General features: G+C 40.0%; 1 protein-coding gene across 7 annotated transcripts in view; it reads left to right on the forward strand.

The window, feature by feature from the left end:
* The window catches only part of usp (retinoid X receptor ultraspiracle), a 146,133-nt gene that overhangs the window by 53,347 nt on the left and 75,615 nt on the right, over window positions 1-17,171 (forward strand). For all 7 annotated transcript variants that reach the window (XM_083113385.1, XM_083113387.1, XM_083113382.1 and 4 more), the window contains one exon: window positions 11,741-11,876. In XM_083113385.1, the coding sequence (XP_082969511.1) occupies window positions 11,741-11,876 (136 nt within the window). The remainder of the gene's footprint in view (window positions 1-11,740; window positions 11,877-17,171) is intronic.

Consider the following 17,171-nt stretch of genomic DNA (forward strand, 5'->3'; position numbering starts at 1 on the left):
CGTTTCCGACAAATTTTAACTTCAGATTCGTCATTATCAGGCCTCAGTTAGTAAGTATGCCAAATATGAAGAAAATCTGAGAGGGGTCCGGTCATCTTCAGTCATACCAAATTTCGTTTCCTTAAACTAAGCCTAAACAAATGTGAGTCAGAGTGAGGAAATTCCTGTCGACGACATTGACTATCACTTAATCATGAAGAAACGCCATCAGCCTGTGTGTAATATTGAATAATAGATCTTCCAAACTCATTTCTGCGAGTTCCTAATTTATCCGCTGACAATTGTCTCCGTTCACAAGCCCGCGGTGACAGTGGAAAATGAGAAACAAATGAAGAGCGATAAACTTCGTACTAAAATTTCACACTGGCAACATTATAATATAATGATTACCCATAACGCCACGGCTTGTGTGCTGAACGCTTTGAACAAGATCGAAGAAAGACCAATATATTGATTCAAGGTTAGCATGTTGAGCTTTCTGTGCCAGCGGTAACACTGCTCATGTTGGTAATTGTGATGTTTGTTGCGGCAGTCCTGTGAGCTGGGAGTGGGTGATTCTTCGGTCGCTCACATCGCTTGTTATCAACCTGTGGGCGGAGTATTAGCAATCAAAAAGGGGGCGGGGGGACAAACGACCTTGGGATGAGGACACGGAGGGGCTCTGTTGGGTCGCCCTGCAGCGCACGACAAAGATTGGCATTCCGGCACAAAATGAAACACATTACCAATGCACAACTGCAGCTTGCTTTGGTTTATGAGAAAAGGTGAACGGACGCTCTATTTTTCTCATGTCGATTTCAAAGTAAATTAGTTTTCTGGACCGAATCCAGTAGAACGAATCACGTCATCCAAAGGAGAAAAATAAGAGTTTTCCTCGTGAAATTTCTTTAGGGCAACTTAATCCTGCACCGAGCACAGAGTCCTACAATGCCAGGGATCTAGGGTTTGAATCCCGGCCTGGGCATGGCTGTTCTTTGTGTATGTCCCTTGACCAGTTTCATTACATTACTTATCCTCATTTTCGCGATTAGCCAAAAGTGGCAAGAAAGCTAAGTAAAATATACCAACACATTCGATCAATTATAATTGCCCTGGTAACATTTTGAAATGCGTATTTGAACCATCTAGTTCATAGTTTTTAATTCATAATTGAACTTCAGTATAATTTTAGTCCAAACCTATTGATATTGCAAAATGTTCAGGTGGACCTGAAGGAAATCGGTAAGGATGGAAGAGATTGGATTGTTTTTGCCCAGGATAGGGACAGATGGAAGGCTTGCGTTGCTGCAGCCATAAACCTTCGGGTTTGAGAAGGCTAGAGAGTTAATTAGTTAGGACGAAAGGTTCCGGTGTTTTTCAAAGTTAATCATAAGGGGCACTGAGAAATGCTGTTTTACATTTGTACAGTCACGGACACTGCCGGATTGTAACGATTCCGTTGAAAGTCAATGTATTCATTACAACCCGGCAGTGTCCGTGACTGTACGTTATTAGACATTTTACAGCTCATTATAGGACAAAAAGTACTGTGTTATATTTTCGAACATCCCATCATGTATGAATGTACCACAGTATTTGTTAGTAACCCTAATGATTAAGTTTCGAGTGTTTGTGTATTTCGATGCCTGTAACCTCGTAACTATCGATCTTTATCTGTAGGCTGTTCCCATTACACGTGGTTTGATTGTTAAACACACTTCAAGGAAAGAAAGGTATTTCAACCCTAAACCCCAACCAACCTAAATGCATGTGGCATTCAACTAATATTCGGTGCATAATTTCATTATCCTCATCATTTTGTTGCCCTGGGCCCTTTTAAACATCTAACCAAGATTTAAGTAGAATATACGGTTTGTACATTATGTGCGGATGAAACTTCTGTATCGAAAACAGTGATACAAGACTCCCATTTTTTTACATACCTATTACATTCGTTAAGATGTATTACAATGTCTAAGTTACGGAAGATAAAATATACACTAAAAATCATGATGTTTGCACATTACAAGGTAGCACGTTAAGTGGTCGACTCACTTTCTCGCCACCGAAGGTTGCTTAGGCTTTGTAAATTGTGGGCGTTTAATTTTATCTAATCATTCATGCTCATCGTCGCGATTGAAGAAAGTGACAGCAAAGGAAGAACAATTAGGAAATACAAGTACACGCTATAATACTTTTTGTTGTTCTGTGCGAAAAGTATAATTAAAAATCTTGGTGTAAAGAACACATTTTGACTTGCCTCTTCCTGTGCAGTATTATCAGTATTATCGTAATGGAAACTGGTTCGAATCCTGGGAGACATCATAGATATTTATTTGTGTATATTCTCTCATCACTCATCCATCCTCATTTTTGAGACGACTCAAAGTAAAAATAAAAATACCAACTTGGCATGAAACTCCGGGTTAACGGTACTAGTTGGTGGATTTAGAACAGAATTACAATCTTTGACACTTCTGAATCCACAATGCACTTAATGTGTAAGGCGAAATAACATTTTTTCCCCTTTCGTTTCCTTCTCAAATTCCCGCTAAGTAAGAGGCCTGAAGAACGGGTATTGGGCGAGGGTAAGGGTTTAGAAAGAAAGGTAAAGTTGCACACATTCTCGATCTCGCCACGCCTTGGCCTCCTTTGTCTCTCGCGGTCGCTCCAAGTACCAGTTGATGAGAGGGTGGATTAAGAACCACTGCTGCAGAGACACGGACAAGAAATGTTGCTAATCAAACACTCGAACCCAGGCGTTGCGCTTTAAAGTTAAACGCTTTTTTAGACCACCGTAACTTTCCGGGGAAGTAACTAAAGTTCTTGAATATGGTCATGTGTATTATTATTATAATACAGTGGACTCTAATTCGAATTACTGGGTAATTCAAACAGATGTTTATTCAACTTAAAATCATCTTTAATGATACATGTTTTTGTTAATTCGATTTTTTTGTTCGTGTCCCCCTGGAGTTAGAATTGAAAAGAGTAGTAACGGAATCATTCTCTTAAATTGAAGAATGCATGTTTCTATCCACCATATGCATTGAGAGATTTTGGAACTCCTTGTTTCATCCTTGAATTTTATGTGTGAGGAACCATATTGCCCGTGTCACCTTGCACAATTTCTCATCCATAACGCCCAAGCAAGAGGTCAACCGCGTGGCTTACCAGATGCAGCGTAGCGTGTCCGTCTTCTCACGATACATGGTTCTCTGTACACGCTATCCAAAAGAAGGCTTTTAAAAAATATTGTATGCAAATCCTCTTCGCCATAGCTTCAAGTCTAAAATTAGACTGTTCTTAAACATGGAGGTAATCATGCAACCCCACTCGATATTACGAAACCTATCAAAGTGTGTTCAATGCGGACGCTAAACCTGGTCCTGACGATGGCACGGATTTCCCGGAATTTTCACTCAATAACTAGAGTTGTGCAGGTTTTATTGAAGTGGAAACTACTGATATTCTGGGATAAACACTGTTTCGAGATCTAATTTAACAGATTGATTTGGTTTATTTTACTTCGCTTTTCTGCCACTTTTGGCTAATTGCGAAGATGGGGATGAATGATGATATGATGAAATTGATGAATTGACACTCACATACACCCTTGCCCAGGCCGGAATTCGAACCTGGGACAACTGGCGTCCTAGCGCGGTGTGCTAACCACTCCACCACGGAGGCCGGCGAGATATTATTTAATTCTTCTAATAGACGGCCGACTGATTAGCGGTCCTGATTTTGCTGAGTCCGGGTGCGGTGTAAGCCTTGTCCACAAAGTTTGTTTTAGTTGAATATCAACTAATTTCAATGTATTCAAGATATAGTTAAAATAATAATTATTCTAAGTTTAATAGTGTACTAAAAGAACATGCTGTGTGATCATTGCCACAAAATATTGTTTTACTCGATGTGGTATTTTTGAAAATGAAAAACAAAATATGTCTCTCTCTGATGGCGTAGTGCTAACTTCGTCGCATTGTAATCAAGGGGCCCCCGGTTCGATATCCAGTGGATGTACATACTGGTTCGGATATTTTATATAGTAGAACCACAGACAAAAGAGCTTGTGCAGACTCGCGACTCCTCTGCATCGTACTCCCGCCAGGAGGGGAGGGACAGAGTGGAGCATGCTTATGGCCCGAGTTGAACCGATGGAGGGGAAGGTGCGCGGAGACTTTTGGCTGAAGGTTCTTTTCCTTATGGGCGCTCTGTACCCGATCATCTTATGTGTGCATAAAGTGAACATAAAACGGCAATTTAAGAATAACAGCAAAACAAGGAGGTATAAATGCAAATGAATGTGCAATTGCGAACTAGAAAATCCTAAATACCTTACTGGAAAACCTGGAAGAATGTCAACCATGTATAATTTTATTTGTTTTATTTGTAACAGGAAGAAACAAAGAGGCTGCTGGTTTTGTTATGTCTTTAACATCGAATATTTCTTTTTCGTAAACTTTCCACCCTTACCTGCAACAAGAAACGTGCAACGACTGGTGGAATCTGTCTTATTGATGGATTCATTTTACATCCCTTTTCTGCCACTTTTTCCCATTCGCGAAGATGAGTTTATGATAATTGGTGAAAAGATGAAATTGATGAAAGAACAAGCACACAATTTGAGTCCCACATACAGTGTGTTTCAAAAGTCGCGCAACTCAAACTTTGAAAATGTATATAATAAAAACCGTAAGAGATATTTACACCGGGATTTCTGCATTATAAAGCCTCACCAATTGAGATATTTTTCAATGCTTAACATTATCACTTTGCTCCATACAGAAAATCAGATAAATTAATAACTGGCGGAGGGGAGCGTTAAATTTTTCCCAGAAATGCACTTCTGAGTGAGAAAAAAGATATAAGAAATTATCAAATGGCCATAATTAGACGTCTGATAACTGATGCCATGTCAATCTGTTATTTGCGACCAATAACGATCATGTGCAGCATTTGATGGATTTATGACTGGCGACTTTATGGGTTGAGTGAAAAATGCCATTGTTGGGACATATCTCTCCGTAGCTGGCAACACTAGCAGGTCCAAATTTTGTCAACAGACGCACGCAACATGTGCTTAAATATTAGCCATACATTTACGTGAAAAATCATAAATCATGATTTTGTGTCGAAATTGTACCACAAATTCATTCAGACTTTTGAAACACTCGTTATTATACTGCATGAGCCCAGACGCCAGAATCTCATTATTCTGCAAAATGCTGTCCAGTGTAGAAATGCATTATTCATCTAGAGCTCAAGCGTTGCGGATTTGACAGTGTTCAAATCACCTCATCGTCGTGTAAATCATTGAGTGATAAGAGCTGACTCTATCAATATTTTTGGCTGAAGTCCGACTTCAAGGGTGTTATGTAATCAATGAATTCACCATCCCAGAATTCTGCACTGGCAAGTTTGAATGAGATTTCCTGACAACAAGGAGAGCTTTCCACGGCGAGTTCGATTTGAGGGTGAAATTTTCTGTTACCCGTAAAGCATGGTTCAGTTGTGGGTGTAGTTTTCTTCTTATTTTTTTTTTTTCATACGAGCTTAGAATAATGAAGGGGATAATGCGGAAACTGGTTTGAACTGGCGATGTGCCTTGTCAATACAAATATGCTGTACCCGTCCAAGTGTATTTTGAGATTTCTTATTTCTCTTGTTAGTTCTCTTGTTGGTTCGTGAATCACAAATTCTGGAAGGAAGTCTGTATCACAGAATGAGCTAGTACATTTTAGCCTTTCATTATTGATCTTGTATACAGAAAGATTTTAAGTATTCATTGTGAACCAAACTTTTCTGTTTGATGGTGAGACGAGAGAGAGGGTGGAGTGTTGCAGCGGTATGTGAACTCAATCAACAGATTTACAAGTTAAGCACTTATCAATATGGTAGAGGAGGAAAACTTTGATAGCAGCTGTTAAGATTAGGTATTGTATACTAAACACCGTAATATACTACCTCTAGATATCTTTTAGGTAGGGCAAGGACAGATGGAACCGCTGCTAAGCGACTGGCAACACTACATAGTTTCAGGGGTCGAGAATAGCAATGTCGGTAAAGGCCAGTTCTTTCAGCTGAATCAATAAGTTGGAAATTTAAAAAAAATAAAAAAATTAAAGAATAGTATCAGTAAGCGCAGTCCGCTATTTGTGATTTCTTTTGTTCTTATTATTGGGTTTATGTGAACTTCCCAGTGAGATGACATTTTATTTCAGATTGATTAAAGACATTCTTCCGGTCATTTTTTCTAACCTTACTAGCAAAATTGACCAGTTATGAAGCGTTTCTTGAACTCTGAAAGGAAAAAAAAATAATATACAAGTTTGAGAACAATGTTTTCTTTACTTCCTACTTTGTTATTACAGTGTGTTTATCAGTCAAGACAGTCAAGAAATTATGCTTGTGGTCAAGAATTTTTGATATTTTTTTACAGTATAGTGAATTTACATTGTTATATACCTGTACTGAGATTTGATAAATTTGAATATTTGGAATTCTAAAATTGTATTTAGTTACGATTTGTTCACTTTGTTTCTGAAGAATTCATTCTTACGTGCATGAAGTTTTGTAAAAATATTAAATAAAGTAATGTGGCCATTCCCCATCCAAGATGAAGTCTGAAGCATTAATTTTTACATGCATTAATAATTAAAGCAAATCTAAATCTCTTGTTAAGTACAGCTTCAGTTTTCATCTTAACCGGCCTTGTGGTAAGGGTTTTTCATTTAATAAAAGTATCTATTTTCTTAACTTCCAACTATACTTAATTAGGGAGCGATTAAATAAATGTTAAGAAAAAAGGGAGTCAAGATATGTAAAGAAGGGCCAAGAAAAAGTCAAGAATTTTGGATGGTAGACATCCTGTATTACTACCCATCATCTTTGTCTTGATAATTATAAGTTTTGTCGTCAATAAAAAGTTGTCGCGACTGACTGTGGTGATATTGCATACTAAATAGTATTAGAATAGAAAGCCCAACTTTACTTTCAAAATGATAATTTATCAATAGGCCGTAATAAAATTAGACAATGTGTAAGTTTTTTAAAAAATATATTTTGCTCGGTTAAGGTATTTGACTAGTTTCTACCACTAGTCCCTTTCCCTACATTTGAGGCATTTTACACAAGTATTGCTTGCACTTTTTATTCTACCCTTATAGTCGCCAATATGGACCTATAGACAGTCCAGAGGATGTGGGGACAATGGACCGGCGCTCGGTTTTTCTTCGGCAAGAGAGAACGTGCAAGTAAGCAATCTTCTTCACTGGCGGTTTCCGCATGTGGAAATCCATTCGCCACGTTTCTGCGGCCCGTCCTTGGGTAAGCCAGGTTGTGGAGAAAGGATTTCGAGAGAAACCTTGAAGCATTCGTTCCGTTTCGCCAGGCAGATTTCTTTCCCTCCACTTGCAGTCTTTTGTACGCGGAAATCCATGGCGATCGCAGATGAGCAAGGACAAAATTTTCCACCGAGACATCAATTTCAAACCATAGAATTCCGATGCGTTAGTGGCAGCAGAAAAATTAGCGCCAAGTAATGTGCCGTTACAACTCGTGGTCTTCAAGAAACTTTACGTTTACATCTTGTTCGCTTGATTCTCCCATATTAAATATTCGAGCTTTGTATCAGTGCCTGAGCCGGAATCCTTGGCGGAGTGGTTAGCACAGCGTACTACGACCCCAGGGGTCCAGGGTTCGAATCCCGGCCTGGACATGAGTGTTCTTTGCAAGTGTCCCTTCAGCAATTTCATTACTCATCCTCATCTTCGTGATTAGGTAAAAGTGACAGAAAAGCGAAGTAATATAAACCAAATTAATCAATGCTTGATTAGAAGAGGTAATTAGAAATGGTAGTTTTCGAATGATGTTTACTACTAATTGTATTTCCATCATTTTTAAACGTCCATGTGATCTGCTCACTGAAAACGTATTTTCTGAGAAACAGGGTATTACAAATACAACCTTTAGTCGCAGGAATATAAATTCCAGAGTCCCTTGATAATCCCAAATTAGTTGGGCGTCAAAAATATTAATTTCATACATACATATATATGTGTGTGTGTGTGCGCGGTATGTACGTTTATCAAGTTGTCATTATTTGTATTAATACTAAACACCTCCATGGCCCAACAGCCCTCTAAGGGTCAGGCCGTGGCTGACGCGTGGTCTGCGCATCGTGTCCCATCGCCGCTGTTTTCTGACTTTCGAAGCAGCAGCCTGCCACTTCTTTTCGAGTAGCTCCAAAATTGTCCTAACGACGCTGGGTCAACTTAGAAATTTTGGGAGCTTCCACCAGGATTCGAACCTGGGACCGCTCACACTAAAGACGATAGCTTTGACTACACGAGAGCCCTTGTATTAATATTGCTTAAAGGATACACTGCATGGCCTAATTGTAACGCATTAAGATAGTAATTGGTTTGATTTGCTGTTTTAAGTCCACTTTATGCACAGTAAGGCTAATCGGGACTGGACCTACAGTTTAAAGTGGGATCCGAACCACTTGTGCCGCCATAAGATAGTAATTATACTCACACACATGTACATAACGTTAATCGCGACATGATGATGAAATTAATGGAAGGTCACTTACAAAGAAACACCCATGTCCAGGGCGGAATTCGAACTGGGACCCCTGGCGTCGTAGCGCGTTGTGCTAACCACTCGGCCACAGAGGTCTGAAAGACGAAGTGTCTTTGTTTTGCCAAAATTTGGTGATTGCAATAATTTCAACGTTTTCCTTGAACCTGGTTGCTGTTGGCAGATATTCTACATAAAAATGTTTTATAGTTTATTCTGAACTATGCTGAATAAACTTTATTCTCTTGAATAACAAGTGTAATTTAAGTCTTAAAACTTTTCTATTAGCATGTTTTAGATTGCTTTGCCCAAACGGTTGGGTTCCGGTACGGGGGCTGAGAACCACTATTTTAGAGGTTATGTTCGAGCAGGACTTGCTTTATGGAAACGTTTCGGAAAACCGTAGCTTCCTTCCACAAACACTTTGTTCGCGTGCCCGCCGCCATCCTCGGCGACAATGGCTGTGACCTTCACACGTGAGAGAGGGTGAAAACGTTGATTGACGTAAAGCGAATTATAATGGTTACGTGGTTTTTCCTGTTCTTTCTTTTGTGACAGCGAGGGTTCCGTAACGAGCTGAATGACCTCAACAAATAAAATTTGAAAGCAAAGAAAGTGAACTGTGCAAAAACGATCGTTAATTACTACACCATGGTCATATTTAAAAGGTGAGAGATTAAACGGAACTCACCCTACCTTTGGTATAATAAACTTTGGTAAATTAATTATAAACAAATCACTATAATTGAAAAGCATTTTTCCAATTCGCCTCGAAATAACAGTTCAGTACATAAATACTCATTAAAATAGATCACGAGCATTTGTTTTCGCACGCAAACTGCTACATAGAAGCAATCAACACAACCCTGAACAAGTTAAAAACTACAGCAATTTTAAGGGAGCTGGAATGTTTATAATCCTATCGTTCTAATTTATTAAAGTATCGATGGAGACGAGATTCTCGGAGACTAAATCTTGATCTCGTGTCGATTCTGCCGACCTCCACGGGGGAGTGGTTCGCACAGCGCGCTCCGACGCCAATGGCCCCAGGTTCGAATTTCATCATAACATTCTCATGGACGCGATTAGCCAAAAGTAGGAGAGAAGCTATTGCACATAACAAAAATCAAATCAAATCCTCTTCATTGTACAGACGTCTAGGGGTAGGTTCTTAGACGTGACCGAGACCGAGACGAGCCTCTGTACAATCGACACGAGAGGCAGTGGTCGAGACTGGATTTCGTTCGAGGCTTTCGTGACTACAATGGATTGCCCAGGATAGGGTCAGATGGTCAATGTGTATGTTTCCAACTTTAAAGATACTATCGAAGCCTGTAAAGAGAAACGGCGTGGAAAGGATTTCAGTGTGGGCTTTAAGCCGGGTTTTTCTAAGCACATGACCACCGTTTTAACTAACCTTCTAACTTGAAAAGGGGCACTGGTATTTCTGAATATGCAAACCCATTACCAAGGCGAAAATAAAAATTGAATTGCTAAAGTTGAATGAGAGGAAGTAATGTGTGTCAGACAGGTGTACCATAGCAGTCATGGATAACGTAACAGGTGGTGGTAGCAAGCGATTATTCGTAACTATGGACTTAGGAAAGCTCAATTTTTTTCCCCACCGTGCCAAACAAATTTTGCTGATGTCGATTCATGCCAGCGACAACGTCTTCCATTTGCGTATTTCGACTTCCTATGGAATAAGAGGTTGGGGTGGCTATCACGTGATACTTATGACGATGTAATATTAAATGGGAGCTTGCTATCTGTAGAAACCTTTGAGTGGGTAGCTAACATGTTTGCTTGGCCAATTTTAGCGCGAAGTGGACTTCTGCCAGATGTAAGCCGTACAGAAACAGTACAATTAACTGCGCCAACTTCAGAAATCCTTTTACCTTTGCTTGCCTTGAGGAGAAATACAATTATAGAAGTGGCATTTGAGCAGCAGTTTGGTTCCTATGCTAGTGTCTATAATTTTATAAATATTTCTTTCCAACGATATGGTTGTCTGCTACCACGCAAGGGATAAGCAAGCAGTGGTAATAAAATTGCTGAAATACTTGATCGTAAAATTTAAGCGAAGTTTCAAGTTCACTTTACGTGTAAATAAATCAATCGGAACGGATCCGACGGATTCGCATGGAATCCGAACCACTGTACAGTCACGGACACTGCCGGCTTGTAATGAATACATTGACTTTCGATGGAATCGTTACAAGCCGGCAGTGTCCGTGACTGTACATACATATATATATGCATCGGGAATAAACCTTAGACCCCTCAATTTCAAGTGTGTTTCACTTAGTATATAAACTTTTTGTTATTAACACTTGTGTGGTTTATTGAATTAAATCCGGTAGTATATTAATTTAAAACAGCAGTTCTTAACCTGTGGTCTGCGGACCCCCAGGCCTCGGCTTGCCCTCCCAGGGAATAAAGAAATGTTAACGATCTTTTATATTTGTCGCGAAGCTCAAGGAAAATCCCCAGGTAGATTGTCAATCATTGAATAAACAGATTTAAAAGTTAAACACTTTGCACGGCGTTAGACGTGGAAACTTGACAATATTTTTGTAGTTTTAATTCATATTAGACATTGTTTACAATTTAAAATATTAGGCCATCATTCACTGTCCACTATAAGGACTCTGGTGTATAACATGGCAAGTGACGTTTTGGTAATTTTTGAGTTACAAAGTAAAATGTGCTATCCCTCAATTTTCGAGTGAAATTGCCATGCCATACAATTTGCATTGGACTCAGTGAAGCCTTCTGAAATTGGTAAAGACAACACGAAAACAATTTATCTACAGTATGGCTTCTAATAACCTTCTCTCTTAATGAATTCAGAAATGACCAAAATGTCACTTACCATGGTTTGCACCAGAGCCCTTAATTAATATTTTACATTGTATAATTGTAATAAAAAGGTCCCTGTTAAGCAACATTTAGCATTTCAAAGTTTGGGCTGTCTTTTTGCCCGTAACATCACAAAGTTTGAGCTGAGGTCTTGCAGCCTGTAACAACAACATATGTAAAGGGTGTCGGTGCTAAATAAAAGGTTAACAACCTCTGTCTGGTTTAGACAATAGACCCTGCTGTTGATGTGCTAACGTACTTTAGCTTTCAACTGCATACGTATTTCATTTTGTTTATTTCTTTCTTACAGGAATGAGTGTGGAAAGCAACCTCTCGATGAATTCGGTGGGACCCCAGTCCCCACTTGACATGAAGCCCGATACAGCGAATCTCCTCAGTTCGGGAAGTTTTAGCCCGGGAGGTGGAGGAGGACCCAATAGTCCGAGGTAAGCATCCGTCGGGCACTAGCAGTAGAAATATTTTTATTAACTGAAAGAAACAAAACAAAAAAGGAACTATAGTTTGTGGTTTTCATAACCCTCTTGCAGGCTGATTAAAATTGTTCTATGTCCTGTGACAACCGCTGATGTAACTTCCATAGAGAGTAGCTATTTATACAAAATCGGTGGTAGAGAAAAAAATATTAAGAATGAAAATCTATCTAGTTCCATACGTATAGTGTATGGCACAGAAGTGTTTAAAGCAGATAGTTTTATTTTCTCATAGCCTTCTTCTCGTGGTCCAGATTTTTTTAAAAAAATGCAGGAGAACATGAGGAGATATAAGAATGATTTAAGAAGAGCATTCAAACACACTGCGCTCCCGTTGACGGGAGAGTGAACCGCGCGATGCTTGGTAGTCAATAGACGGGAAATGTCTTCATTTTTAATTTTTGATATCTTGATTCTACCAGCCATTTGCACGAGGATAATAGACAAGAAGCCGCTTGAAAACGAGCCAATCGACATCAGTGTTTCACATCGTAGCGGCATGACATGTGTTAGATTGGTGAAAACCTCAAGCGACGTGTGTCGCCTGTCGCTTCGGTGTGAATTCTCCGTAAGGCATACGCAATATTTTGAAGAGGTTTACAGCCCTAATAATAATAATAAATGTTTCCTATAAATCAAGAGACGTAAATATAACTAGCTATATTTAAATTTTTACGGATGTTTTTTATTTATAATGGTGTTTCTGTGTTTTTGCTGCTAGGAAATTATGTCGCATTTTTACGTCTTCAGGGTAATCGCGACAATAAAAAAATATGAAGTGCTAAATGGATGGAAGCAACTGCCCCAAAAGTATGAGGAAATTACCGAAATAATCTAAGCTGTTATATTTATGTAAGTCATTTAAAATATATATATTTAAAACATCCTAAAGTGTACAGAAATAATGTTAAAGAACCTAATACATGATTATCTTTTTTGCTCAATTCATCCTGAATTTCTCCGTTGTCGTCATTTCTTTTACAAATGTTATTTTGAGAAGAGACAGAAAAGCAACGGAAAGCAAATATGTGTTGTAAACATTGCTTCAGAAGTGTTATAATTGCATCCGTGAGGCGGTAAACTTTTATGCTTTTACGAGACCCTGGGAATGGCTACTATACTAAATAAAACGTTACCCCTTATGCTAAAAGTTTACATATTATGCTATCTGTAAAGGGCAAGATAAGGGTTATGCAACTTGTAAAAGGCGGGATAAGGTTTACACAGCACTGTAGCAACTTATCTTATTATTTTCCGCCACAGGATAGGATCTTCCCTAGAAGGCTACCCTTCAGCGAAGAAAACTAATTTCTTCCAGCACGAGACTTGTCTTTGCACGCTGGTGTCAATGATGTCACAGGGAAACAAACGACTTAGTGACGTCACACATAACTGTTTCGATCTTTTGTGTCCGACGCGTGAATGATCGCTATGCTCACCTCACAAGTCATGCTAAATAGCAGGTAGAGTTGATATTATGGATGACCAAAAATACCCGGATTCCGGAAAATTTTAAATCCGGATTCCCACCGAAGTCCGGATTGCCTTTGGAATCAGATTAATCCGGATAGTAAGAAGTCCGGATATGCCCATCCCTAGTTGATATCGGACGAAGATCATACTTTTAGAATTATATCCAAAAATAAGGCGAAAGTAATAGTTACAACTTGAAAAATTGAATTCGGAAAATGTTTCATTTCAAAGGTTTCATTATGTCATTCATAAGGATATTACGGATTCTGCTTACCGTTGTTCAAATCACCACGTATGTGCGTATCGGTTATTTTCCGGGGGCTTGACATGTAGTTCTTTGAAAGCCATTCTGGTACTGTAACATTGCTATCTACACTGGTCAAAAAAATTGGGGAGCAAGCAAGAAAAACCAAAGTTGGTAAGTCAAAAGTAGCAATGTATTTTGATTAGGTGAGTGTGTCCTCAACCAGTACAATACATGCCTATTGAGTCATTAGCACAACAGAGTTCTAGGGGTGATTTCTGCAAGGTAGTTCACAAAATCAGGAGAACAGCACGGTGATAAGACAACAGAAATGGACAGATACGCAACAGATCCATACCTCTAATAAGGCGTGTGGTCGCCATGAACTGCTATGACAGCTGCACATCTGTTTTGCATGGAACCAATAAGGTTATCAACGACAGCCTGCGGGATATTCACCCATTCTTCCAGAAGGGCCATTTCCAACTGTTGCAGAGTTGTAGGCGGCGCTGGCCGAGCAGCAATGCGTCTTCCGAGTGTGTCCCACACATGTTCAATGGGATTCAAGTCTGGGGAGGACGCTGGCCATACCATTCGTTCGATACCCTCATCTCGTAGCATGGCGTCAACCAGACGTGCTCGGTGAGGTCGGGCATTATCGTCCACAAAAATGAAACGATCACCGATATCTGCAGCCATTGGGACAACATGAGGCCTGAGGATCTCATCCCGGTACCGTAAGGCTGTCAAAGTACCGTTCCGGATAATGTGCAGGGGGGTACGTCGACCAACACTGATCCCTGCCCATACCATTAAGCCACCGCCACCATACTGAGACACTTCGCGCACATGTGCAGGATAATTGCGAGTCCCACGTTCCCTCCAGATGAGAATGTGTCGATTATCTGACTGGAGACTGAAACGCGACTCATCCGAGCAGAGAACTGAACTCCACTCTCCATGTCCCCACTCACGATGTTCCAGAGCACACTGTCTGCGGGCCCTACGGTGTTGGGCATTCAGAGGGACACACAGTGTTGCCACATGAAGGGAAATTCCCCTTTTGCAGGGAAATCCGGACCGAAATTTTAGCCAAAAGGGAAAATTTAATTTCAATGAAATTTTAAGGTCATCTGACTACATTATTACAGTTTATGTTAATTTTGAATTTCATATCCCCATTTTTATGTTATTTATTTATTTCACTATTCCTTCTTGTTTCTGCTCCTTTACGTTTATTGTACGTTGCTTTTATGCATCTTTGGATAAATAGTAACGATGAGGATTAACGATTAAATGGATTCCTGACCAGGATTCAAACCTGGGACATCTGGTCAGGAAGTGAGGAAACCGAAATGTGATTTGTTTCAAACGAATAACGAATTGAACGGAATACTTAACTACGTACTACTACTGCTTCCACCACCATCACTAATAATGCTGCTACTACCACCACTACTAATTATTATTATTATATAATCTGCTTAGGTGAAGGGAAAAATTGATTCAAAAAGGGAAATTTCGCCCCATGGAAAGGGAAATTGTGCTCTCATATTGTGGCAACACTGAATTCCCCCCTCCTCTAAGTCCCCTTTGCGACTTCCCTTGAGGGATGGTATATTTTGTATAATAACGCTCTGCCTCCAAATAAGTTACTGGTCCACTGCTCATAAAAAAGCAATGCTGATGCCTAAGGGGTGAAGAAAATATGACAATTTCAAAACGCTCGGCGGCTTCCGCTGTGGCCAGATTTCAACCCTTACAATTGCTCTGGGGTGACATATTCGACGGATCACTCAACACTGATCTGCGTGATGCCATACCAATCTCTATGTACACTCACCGGCAATACAAATGTGACCTCTAGATCCTGAAGTACTCGCTTCCCTGCAAGGAGTCATGTGTCTTGCCTAATTCTACGGCGAAAAGTGGAGTTTAATAGCAAATTTTCAATGGTTAGTTCTGCCACCACCGTCACTTTGCAGGGTCAAGAGTGTTTCAGGATCTAGGTGTCCCACTTTTATTGTCGTTGACTGTACAGCCTGGTAAAAGTGGCGTTGCTTGAGACATTATGAAAACACGCTGATATTCCTACCACGTAATCCAATCATTAAAAACAATCTTACACTGTGCATTGCCCGTTAATTGTAACCTTTCTACCGGCCTCCGTGTCGGAGTGGTTAGCACAGTGCTATGACGCCACGCCAGGGGTCCCCGATTCGAATCCCGTACTGTGTATGGGTGGTCATTGTTATCGGCTCTTCACCAATATCATCACATCCACATTTTGGCGATTAGCTAAACGTGGCAGATAAGCGAAGTAAAATAAACCAAATCAATCAGTCAGTTCTAATCTTTCTGAAAAGAAAACCGCTACGATAAACCAAATCCTGAAAGAAAAAAAAAATACATCTGTTTAGAATTTCTCTTTGGAAATACGAAGTGAATCTTCGTGTGGTTTGCTTTCGATAATATGAGATAGAAAATAGAGTTACGGTTCCACGAAACTATTACGGATGTCTAGGCAGCAGTGAAAAGAAACCACGCGAAGAATTACTTGAATGCTGTAGAAGGAATTTGCACAGATTAGATTTCTCAGAATTTGGAATATGACGATTTTTTTTAATGAAGAGGTATCTTCGAAAACATATTTACTGGCGTAGGGCAGGAGTCCTTCTCAACAATAATCTACTGGCTGCACAAGCATACAGAATTTTTCATATTGGGTTTAAGTTCGTATGTAGTGGTGAAAGGGTTAATTCGATGGGGAAAAAATAGAACTGGTGTGGTTCTTATTCTCAAAACGACAACTTTGGTACGGGATGAATTGAGAGTCCTACAAAATGGTGCAACAAGTGATAAATCCTGCCGTGTCGTTCCAAACAGTATCCTGTTATTTAAAAAATGACAGAAAAATTAGGAGTTTTCCACTATAAAATAGTGAGAAAAAGTCATTTTCTGTGTAACATGATGAAGGTGAGGTTCTGACCCCCATTACCCCCACTTCGGTGCGCCCATGATTGGGGGTTTACATGAGAATCTTGGAAGACGTATTGGGTCCCATATCTTTCTACGTGCCGACCTTTGTGGCAGAGTGGTTAGCACAGGACGCCAGACTGGACATGGATGGTCTCTTTGAGTGTCCATTCATCAATTTCATAACATCCTCATAATCGCGATTAGCTAAAATACGTAATCTTCACAATCAAGTGTGCCTGCACGTAAAATCTTTACGGTAAATCATCGTGGAAGTAGTGGCAAAAGGTTGATAGAGAACATGGAGACAGTTGATCCAAGCAGTAGCCGGCCACGTGACACAATCTCGGCGGTGACGTGGTCGCGGGACGCTTTGGTGACAGATCTCGTCGAGACCAGATGAACACTTGCCTCGTTGCCAAGGTTTCGGAGAGGAACGGCTTGACCTTGAGGTAAGACGTCACGTGAAGCACGCGAAAGTTTGCATTGCTTTACCCCGCCCCCTGGCTCGGTCCAATTCAATATAAGTAAACACAAGAGCCATGCTGCGGCAGGAA

The sequence above is a fragment of the Lepisma saccharinum genome, chromosome 27, assembly GCF_977018435.1.
Source record: "Lepisma saccharinum chromosome 27, izLepSacc3.1, whole genome shotgun sequence".
Lineage (NCBI taxonomy): Eukaryota > Metazoa > Arthropoda > Insecta > Zygentoma > Lepismatidae > Lepisma > Lepisma saccharinum.